At 43.5% G+C, this 11,175-nt stretch overlaps 1 protein-coding gene across 1 annotated transcript in view; it reads right to left on the bottom strand.

Annotated features, from left to right (window-relative positions):
• The window catches only part of rbbp5 (retinoblastoma binding protein 5), a 37,488-nt gene that overhangs the window by 19,146 nt on the left and 7,167 nt on the right, over positions 1-11,175 (bottom strand). The window contains 3 exon segments of the mRNA XM_084317194.1: positions 2,046-2,165; positions 4,170-4,279; positions 9,363-9,525. Coding sequence (XP_084173320.1) covers positions 2,046-2,165; positions 4,170-4,279; positions 9,363-9,525 — 393 coding nt within the window.

An 11,175-nucleotide genomic window follows, 5' to 3' on the forward strand; every position in this document is an offset into this window, starting at 1 on the left:
CTGGAATCAGAATCATCTTTATTGTCACCATCCCTGTCTGTTAGTGAACTGCTTTGCTCCCAACATACAAATCATACAAAAAAGAAGCAATAAAATAGTGTCTTTAAAAAGATTAAAGATCAGCATCACAATGTAGCATCACAGTGTAGGTGCAGTAGAACCAGTGATGAAGTAGGAAATGGAGCTAAGGGTCCAAATGTTTAACCCTTTAATGTGACGTTTATCAGTTTGAATTTCTTTTTATTTAATCAAAGAAAAGACTAATTTAATCAGATGAATCACTTTATTCAAATGAGGATTTAGTTGAGGATATATAAAATTGTTTTGTATTGTATTGTTTTACTTGTATTACGTCATAAAATATGACGACAGACATTCAAAGCTTCGTTCGAATACTTCAATAGAAGCTTCGAATGTTAAAAAATTACATTCGGTACAGCCGAATTGATGAACAAAATATCTGTCGTAACCTCATCCATGACAGAGACGTGTATACAAAAGGTTGAAGGTTGACGCCTCTGTCATGGACGTCTATGTGGACATTTCATTGGTGAGTCTATGAATGTAACCTATTTTCTGATTGGTCTGTTGTCATTTGGGGCCATTGTCCCTGTGGAGGCCATTTCATCTGGGGTTTTAAGCTCCGTTGTTCTTTCTTTGTCACGTGACCCCGATGAAGACATGCTGCTGAAACGCCTCCGTTTTAATTGCATGAATAATAAAAATGTTGGTACATCGGCCTCCCAAGAGTTGCTGAATTGTCCTCCCTCGACACTCACTGCAACTCCAATGAATAGACCATCGTTTCACAACGCGTGAAAAGGTCGTTTCAACACAGCGCTTGCTGCGCCCCTCCCTCAACAGCAGTATGTGTTCCGTTGACACGGCAACGCCACAGTGAAACAGAGGCAGTCAGTGTGAGTGTGAGAGAGTGTGAAGCAGAGTGAGGCAGAGTGAGGAAGTTGCATTGTTCATTTCAATACCTGTAATAGTACAGTCGCACGCGCACACACACACACACACACACACACACACACACACACACACACACACACACACACACACACACAACACACACACACACACACACACACACACACACACACACACACACACACACACACACACACACACACACACACACACACACACACACACACACACACAGTTAAGTTGGAATATGACTGTAATACAAACAGTTCAGTTTGTCAGGTACATGCAACACAGATTACATGTGTCTGCTTGAGAAAATCCCATTTGCTGCAATAAAAATGATCGAAGAGAGATGAACAGACTGAAAACTTCATTTTATTAAGACAAAACACGCTGACAAAGTTTTACTTCGCAGTTGAAAGAAGGTAATAAATCGCAATATAATCGCAATACTCGCCACATCGCGATATATTTTGAATCGCAATACTATCGTATCGTGACTTAAGTATTCGTGATAATATCGTATTGTGAGGCCTCTGGTGATTCCCACCTATAGTGTGAAGCATTAACATTTACATTTAGTCATTTAGCTGAACGCTTTTATCCAAAGTGACTTACACGTTCTGTACGACGAGTCATGAGGAAGGGCACAACTCTATCAGCTGAGTAACAATGTTCATCAAAGTGTTGAGTGCTACAGTGTAGGTTCGTTTATTAGGACAAGTGCATGCCAGTAAGGTTAGATATTTATATTTATTTCAGATAATGGTTGAAGAAGTGCGTCTTTAAGTCGACGGCGAAATATTGGACTGGTTTCGACTGTCCTAACTGGGGTGGGTAGTTCGTTCCACCATTGTGGGGCAAGGACAGAGAATAGGCGACTTCTCTTTGATGACCCTCCCGGAGCTCGGATAGGAGTAGGTCTGAGGCGGACAGAAGATGCAGAGCGTAGGGGTCTTGAGGGTGTGTAGAGTGTGTTAGAGACCATTGACCGGAGGTAGGCGGGAGGGGTTCCCTTTGCCGCACGGTATGCCAGGTCGAGGGCCTTGAAGCGGATTGGTGCAGCAATGAAGCAGCGTGAGGCAGCAGGAGGAGGAGGAGGAGACACCCACCTGTTGACCAGGTCCTGCAGCTTCTGCATGGGCTCCGGTTCACCGTCTCGACCGCAGGTCATGATCTCCCTGCCGTCGTACACTCTGATGATCCGGTCGGCTGTGTTGATGAGGAAACAACTACAGAGAGGGAGAGGGGGGGAGAGAGGGGGGGGGGGGGGGGAGAGGGGGGGGGGAGAGAGAGGGGGGGGGGGGGAGAGAGAGGGGGGGGGAGAGAGAGAGAGAGAGAGAGAGAGAGAGAGGGGGGAGAGAGAGAGAGAGAGAGAGAGAGAGAGAGAGAGAGAGAGAGGGGGGAGAGAGAGAGAGAGAGAGATGTTATCTACCAGTGGGTTCTATGTTCTATTTGGGAGATATGGCCAAAAATGATATCACGATAACAATATGATAATGTTATCATATCACTCGATATCGATAATTATCGATAAGTATTAAAAATAAAATTGAACAGATGTATGTTTATTTTGCAGCAATTCTTTGTCATTGCCGCCATCTTTAGTGTTACATCCCCTCACACTCCAGTTCTCAGGCTGCAGCTGGTTTAAAAGCTAAAGTAAACCGGCTTCTCCGCTGGCTGTGGCTCCAGAGGAGTTGAACAGTTCTGGCTCTGCTCGTTTCTTTTCTATCTTTTGGTGCTTTTTTGGTGGACAAACCACCGCACATGTGCACCGTGACTCGTGACTGGAGTCTAGTTCTGCTAGCACACATAGCCTACTGTGTACAGACGGTTTCAAACTGTATTTTAAATTAGAAAGCAAACAAAATAAATGGACAAGAGAAAAATAAATCTCAATTTGGTCAGTATTGTCATTTGGACAAGCAAAGCCATTCCTCTTTTTTTTTTTATCTACTTTTTCTCCCCATTTTTCTATTTTTCTCCCATCCCAATTTTTTATCTAATTTTTCTCCCATTTTTCTATTTTTCTCCCATCCCCAATTTCGTATTATCCAATTCTTCCCTCCCCTGTCTCGAACGTTGCTAGACCATGCCTCCCACTGGTCGGCTGCAGTGAGGACAGAAGCCCTTGCATCACGTGTCCCCTCCGGTACACGAGGAGGCAGCCGTCGCATCTTTTCACCTGTACAGCGCAATCTCTCAGTGGCGAGGAGTAACGCGTGGAGGCTCACGCTGCGCCCCTGATACTTTCCTGATTCTGCTGTACAGGCGTCACCCAACCGACCTGTAGGAGTCGCTGTCCACAACGTCCAATCCCCACCCACCGGCTTTCCCACCCCCTAATACTGCCAATTGTATAGTATGAACGACCAGCCAAGCCGGAAGCAACGCAGAGAGCTGGGCTGGAACCCAGCATCTCCTGCGTTAGTGGCGAGCGTCTTGCCCACTGCGCCACTTAGCCGCTCAAAGCCATTACTTTAAGTTGCAGGCAAGAAAGACAAGTCTGTCCACTGTCTCTGGTTTTAAAACTGCTGTTGCAGGTAATCGTTATCGTTTTTATCGCCCAGCCCTATGTTTAACTCTTACCTGCCCTTGTTATCTACCAGTGGGTTCTGTGTTTAACTCTTACCTGCCCTTGTTATCTACCAGTGGGTTCTGTGTTTAACTCTTACCTGCCCTTGTTATCCCTCAGTGGGTTCTGTGTTTAACTCTTACCTGCCCTTGTTATCTACCAGTGGGTTCTGTGTTTAACTCTTACCTGCCCTTGTTATCTACCAGTGGGTTCTGTGTTTAACTCTTACCTGCCCTTGTTATCTACCAGTGGGTTCTGTGTTTAACTCTTACCTGCCCTTGTTATCTACCAGTGGGTTCTGTGTTTAACTCTTACCTGCCCTTGTTATCCCTCAGTGGTTCTGTGTTTAACTCTTACCTGCCCTTGTTATCTACCAGTGGGTTCTGTGTTTAACTCTTACCTGCCCTTGTTATCTACCAGTGGGTTCTGTGTTTAACTCTTACCTGCCCTTGTTATCTACCAGTGGGTTCTGTGTTTAACTCTTACCTGCCCTTGTTATCTACCAGTGGGTTCTGTGTTTAACTCTTACCTGCCCTTGTTATCTACCAGTGGGTTCTGTGTTTAACTCTTACCTGCCCTTGTTATCTACCAGTGGGTTCTGTGTTTAACTCTTACCTGCCCTTGTTATCTACCAGTGGGTTCTGTGTTTAACCCTTACCTGCCCTTGCGAGCGAACTCTATGGACTTGATGGCGGTGGTGTTGCTGGTGCCGGTCGTCACTCTGAAGGAGGCCACTAGGTCCTGAGTGTTGGTGTTCAACACCAGGATCTACAGGGGGGGGGGGGGGGGGGAGAGGGAGAGACAGACAGAGAGAGAGGGCGAGAGAGATAGGGGGGGAGGGGGAGAGAGAGAGGGAGACAGAGACAGAGAGGAGAGAGAGAGAGGAATATGGATCAGATCAGCACAAACTAAAACACGTTTTAAACAGGGTATCTGCAGGTTTCAACAAGTCAAAGGAAAGACTTTTTAAGACCTTTTTAATGCCAATTTCACGACCATACTAGCAAAATAAATAAAACATAGCGACACTGAACTGACGGCTGCACTTGAAATTTAAGACTTTTTAATACCTTATGAATGTAATACTTTTTAATACCCCGCAGATATCCCTGAAACAACATCTAACAGCCCTACGCTTGTACATACATTCTGTACATTTAGACATACAATCACACACACCTAGTTACTTTTATTTAGATTTTCTTTCTATGTATGTATGTTTATGGTTTTTCTGCTTGTGAATTTAGTGCATACTAAAATACATATACCGTATTGTGTAATATATATTGTACTATGTATGATTCCATATGATTAAGAATATGGTACGTTTAGTAATATGTTTGAGAGAAAGGATATCGTCGTCACTCTCTGATTTGAATACCACTTGGTTGTTTCGTCTGTAAATGTCTTCTCTATTGTGATGTTTATACTAGGGCTGTCCCCGACTAAGGATTTGGATGGTCGACTATGATTGGCCAAAATTTGCTGTTAGTCGACTGTTGGTCGACCAAAAAAAAAAAAAAAAAAAAAAAAAAAAAGTATAATATTTTTTTTATTTTATAATTTTTTATCATTCCATTTGGCTGTGGGGGTGCTTTAATGTCTGAAGGAGTCGACTGAAGGCTTCTTGTCCTCTGCAAAAGCATGCAATTGGTCCACTGATGGATACATCTTGATATTTTGTCTAGTGTGTTCATTAGACGGGTGAAATCCTCTTACAGTGCCTCTGTGCCTGTTTTCTTAGGCAGTTAGCCTCTGGTATGCGTGCCATTAGCGTTAGCCACGCTTCTAGGCCTCTTTTCTTTTGGAAAGAATGATAAAAAATTAAATAAAAAAAATATAATTTATTATTATTATTTATTTATTATTATTCGACTAAGAGGTTAGTTAGTCGACTACGGCTCCTTTCGACCGATTAGTCGACTAATAGGGGTCAGCCCTAGTTTATACGTTTGTGTGTTTGACCCCCGGAAGAGCAGCTGGTGTTGGCTGTGGAATGGTCTCCCTGACCCCCTGAGAGTCTGTCTCCTGACCCCCTGAGAGTCTGTCTCCTGACCCCCTGAGAGTCTGTCTCCTGACCCCCTGAGAGTCTGTCTCTTGACCCCCTGAGAGTCTGTCTCCTGACCCCCTGAGAGTCTGTACAGACTGACCCCCTGAGAGTCTGTCTCCTGACCCCCTGAGAGTCTGTCTGTCTCCTGACCCCCTGAGAGTCTGTCTCCTGACCCCCTGAGAGTCTGTCTCCTGACCCCCTGAGAGTCTGTCTCCTGACCCCCTGAGAGTCTGTCTCCTGACCCCCTGAGAGTCTGTCTCCTGACCCCCTGAGAGTCTGTCTCTTGACCCCCTGAGAGTCTGTCTCCTGACCCCCTGAGAGTCTGTCTCCTGACCCCCTGAGAGTCTGTCTCCTGACCCCCTGAGAGTCTGTCTCCTGACCCCCTGAGAGTCTGTCTCCTGACCCCCTGAGAGTCTGTCTCCTGACCCCCTGAGAGTCTGTCTCCTGACCCCCTAAGAGTCTGTCTCCTGATCCCCTGAGAGTCTGTCTCCTGACCCCCTGATAGTCTGTCTCCTGACCCCCTGAGAGTCTGTCTCCTGACCCCCTGAGAGCTCCACAGTCTTGACCCCCTGAGAGTCTGTCTCCTGACCCCCTGAGAGTCTGTCTCCTGACCCCCTGAGAGTCTGTCTCCCTGACCCCCTGAGAGTCTGTCTCCTGACCCCCTGAGAGTCTGTCTCCTGACCCCCTGAGAGTCTGTCTCCTGACCCCCTGAGAGTCTGTCTCCTGACCCCCTGAGAGTCTGTCTCCCTGACCCCCTGAGAGTCTGTCTCCTGACCCCCTGAGAGTCTGTCTCCTGACCCCCTGAGAGCTCCACAGTCTTGACCCCCTGAGAGCTCCACAGTCTGTGGACATTTTTAAACAAGGCCTAAAAACCCTCCTTTTTAATAGAGCATTTGGCTATATTCCACTTTGTCTTTGTTTTGTGTATTGGGAATTGTATCGGGAATTGCCCCTAGCCTTACCTATTTTAACTGTTTTAATTTTTATTCTATTTTTTTTAGGGATGCTCGATATTGGCTTTTTTACCGATACCGATATTCCGATATTGTCCAACTCTTAATTTCCGATACCGATATCAACCGATACCGATATATGCAGGGTTCCCCCCCCCCAAAAAACTGAATAATTTCAGGTAACTAATAATTTCACTGGATATATATATAACAAATATTGTTATTGTTTTTTTCTTTTTTTAAACCGATACCGATATTTTCCGATATCACATTTTACTGCCGATATCGGCCGATAATATCGGACATCCCTAATTTTTTTCCTTGCCTTGTTTTTAACCTGTACTGTACCACTCTGATATTTCATTGTGAAATGTAAAGTGCACTACAAATAAAATCTATTATTAGTATGTTCTGCATCAGCTCAATGGGATCCTAATTAAATAATAAATCACACCATTCACACGCGTTCACCCTGTGTCTAAATATACCCCCCCATCTCCAACTGTAGAGTACATACAACCCTGCATTGTAGACAGTTTCACTGGAGTTCTGTTGCTAGGGAACAGTTTCACTGGAGTTCTGTTGCTAGGGAACAGTTTCACTGGAGTTGTGTTGCTAGGGAACAGTTTCACTGGAGTTGTGTTGCTAGGGAACAGTTTGGACCCAATAGACGTCACATCATTATGACAAACCCCGGTGCATTTTTCCCGCCTATACACCACCGCAACACTTCCGGGATTCTGAAATCACGGGAGAGAGAGTGGGAGGAGAAAATGAATGAATGTGGATGAGAGCCTCGACATTAAGTGGTTGTAGCTACGGCTGTGGGGCCGCTGGAGACATGATCCTTTAGACTTGTATACGCCCTGAACACGGCGCAACCAATTCCAAGTCGATCGGCACTTTCTCGGCCGAGCTATAGTCGGTTTCCCCCACCTACTCCCAAACTACGCATGTGCAGATTGCCCACAGAGTCTAGGTTCATCTATTTGCACATGCGACTATAGCTCGGCCGAGAAAATGCCGATCGACTTGGGATTGGTCTCTCCGTGTTCAGGAGACTCAGGCGTATAAAAGTCTAAAGGATCGTGTCTCCAGCCCCCCACAGCCGTACCTACAACCACTTAATGTCGAGGCTCTCATCCACATTCATTCCTTTTCTCCTCCCGCTCTCTCCTCCATGAGCTCAATGTAACGTGGGACGGTGGGAGTGCAGTGGTCTATGGAAGAAATGAAGAGGTATTTTTCTTTACCGTTTACCAGTAATGTTGTCCATGATACTACATGTAGGGTTAAAGGGGAAATTGCGTTTCACCAAAAGATTTTATGTTTTGTTAACGTTCCAGTTTCTAAAAGCCAAATCGCTACCTAGGGACGGGCAAAACTCGACAGTCACTGGTAAATACTCTTTTATAATTATTTTCTGTTCACCTATTTTTTGAGACAAAGCGATATTCAGACGACCTGATCTGCGATGCTAAGCTAGTTTTGGCGGTTTTTTCCTTTTGTTTAAAACTGCCGCTTACAATTCTAAATCCCCTGCCTTGATCAGAACCTCAGTTAAAAAAAATAAATGAATCAATTCTGTCTGGCTTTTTAAAACCATGACAACACCCTACACATTCTTAGCTTCTTCTTAAACTGAAATCACTTGACTGAATGTGAAGGTTTTTGGTTGTTGTCCAACATCATGCCTGTATTGCCTGGGAAAGAACTAGGAAGATATGCGCTAATTATCCAAATCCAAAAGAGAGCATTTACATTTTATAATCACCTAAAAGAAAGTGACCCAGACACAGTCCATAACAAAGCCCTAACCTACAGAGAGACCCTAGATAGATGCCCACTCAGCCATATGGTTCTGGGACTCTGCTCACAAACATAAGCAGAGCCACCAGACAGAAACCACACTGGACTAAACCAAATTATAAGAAAACAAAAAGAAAACTATCTGACACATTGGAAAGAAACAACCCAAAACTAGAGCAAATTGGAATACACAGTGGCAGAATACCTGAGCACTGTGACTGACCCAAAACTAAGGAGATCCTTGACTAGGTACAGACTCAGCGAGCACAGCCTAGCCGAGCTCCACTTCTTAACAACCTGCCCACTATACCAAGACATCAGAGACATATACTTCCCACAAAGTGCAAACACCCAAAGAGACTTTGAAAACATGGACAATAACTCAAAACTCCCATACCTACTGGGAGAAATACAAGAATGTGCAAACACAGCAGCAAGATTTGTGAGCTGCTGTGACAAGAAAAGGACATCCAACGGAATACAACCACCATAAAGACAATCACACAAATATTCCTGCATTATCTGTACTGTATTGATCTCTGTTCGATTGTTTTGCTTTGTTTTGTCTGTTTTAACACTGGCTTTGGCAACGTAAACATGTTTCCCATGTCAATAAATTAAATTGAAATTGAATTGAAATTGAATGGTATAATATAGGGATGTCCGATATTATCGGCCTACCGATATTATCGGCCGATATCGGCATTAAAATGTGATATCGGAAAATATCGGTATCGGTTTTCAATTTTTTATTTATTTTGTTACATTTCTATAACCTTTATTTACCCAGGCAAGCAAGTAAGAACAAATTCAGATTTTATTTATTGTCAAAAGTATGCATAATGTTGTGTTAATTCCACAACAAGAGATATGTAATGTTAATTACCTGAAATTATTCAATTTTGGGGGGGGGGGAAACCCTGCATATATCGGTATCGGTTGATATCGGTTGATATCGGTATCGGAAATTAAGAGTTGGACAATATCGGTATATCGGTATCGGTAAAAAAGCCAATATCGAGCATCCCTAGTATAATACCTTGCCCTTGGCGTTGCCAGTGTAGATGAACTCTCCCCGCCTGTCGAAGGCTGCCACCACGTTCAGGTCCGAGTCGTCGTCCACAGGCAGGACCACGTGTTTGGAGTCCGAGAGGGTCAGCAGGACGGGGGCCGACTTCATGGGACACACCAGGACCTTCTCCCTGGAGGACACAGGGACACAGGGACACAGGGACACATGTCAATATCCAGTCGCAAGCGCTACCGGAGTCTCGTGGCCAGTACAGAGACTCAGAAGAGGCTTCTATCCCCAGGCCATCAGGATGCTCAATGACAATAACACTATGTAACAAACCCATCATCTACACTCACTGCACACACAGCACACACATCCACATGTACACACTCACTTTAAACAAACACTCACCTTACCACTCACTTTAGACACTTTAACACACTTTATATGTATCTATTATTAAAGAGGTTTGCACCACATTCATACCTTATTTGCACCCTACCCTAGGTTTTGTACCTCTGCATTGTACCTCACTGTTACTCATTTTACTCTGTATTGTATATTGTATATATGTATATTGACTTTACTTACTTCTTAATTACTTTTTTTACTTACTTTCTTTTTACTGCATGTAGCACACTCTCAGGGGCTCATACAGAAACAAGCATTTCGTCATAATAGTATTCTGTTTTTTTTTTATATATATTTCTGCACAAATCTTTCCAATATTCAAAATACATCTTTCCCTTTCCACAGCATAATATGCAACATCCAAGATTCGTCTTTTTCTTTTTTGTAACAACATACAAAACATGTACGAGACTCATACAAACACATTAATAACTGACATGGAAATTAAAAAAGCACTTACAAAAAAAACATTACTATACATTGTGCATATATATCCCTGATGCACATACGTTATATGTAGACCGATCTACCTGCAAGCAGGTATGTGCTGCATCTTCTATCGGGATGCCATCTTTCTCCATATTGCACGTGAGAGGATGCGTCTCAGATATATGTAGGTGTGCGTGAGAGCATGTATGAATGTGTGTCTCAGATATGTGTATGTGGGTACGTGTATCACGTAAGTATGTGTGTATGTCTCATACGTGTGTGTGTGTGCATCTCTCAGGTATGTGACTGTAATCCTACCTCTTGTGTGTGTCTCGTATCCATGTGTGTCTCTGCCCCCTGTGTGAGTGTGTATCTCAGGTATGTATATGCATGTGCGTCTCAGCTATGTATGTGTGTGTGTCCTATGTATGTGTATATCCCCTATATGTGTAAGTGAGAGCTTATGCTTCAACTATGTGTATAAGTACGTGTGTGTATGCCTGTTTCCTACAAGTGAGTATGTGCATGTATGTGTGCCTCTGGCATGTATATCTCCGCCTTGTGCATATGAGTGTGTGTTATTCTGTTATGTGTATTTTGTTGTGACAAATAATAAACAAACTTGAAACTTGAACTTAAAACTTGCTGTCCATTCAGGACACTAAAGTATTCAGGTTTTGAGTTGACTAAAGTGTAGAATCGTAGTTAACACACATTATTATTAACTATGACCATATCTGTCTGAATATACCAGCATATAATCCTTCTATATACCTACTTATACACCTGCATATAACCCATATAACTCTGTATGATAGCATGTACAGTACAATAATGCTGTATATACCGTATATATATTTATTCTTATCGTATATATATACCGTATCCACATCTGTGGGTACATACTTGCATATAATCCTTTTTTACATATCTGTAGATACTATATCTATATCTGTTGATATCCCTTACCTACTCTTACTAGTTACACTGCTGGCCA

Source organism: Notolepis coatsorum (genome assembly GCF_963971535.1).
Source record: "Notolepis coatsorum genome assembly, chromosome: 6".
Classification (NCBI taxonomy): Eukaryota; Metazoa; Chordata; class Actinopteri; order Aulopiformes; family Paralepididae; genus Notolepis; species Notolepis coatsorum.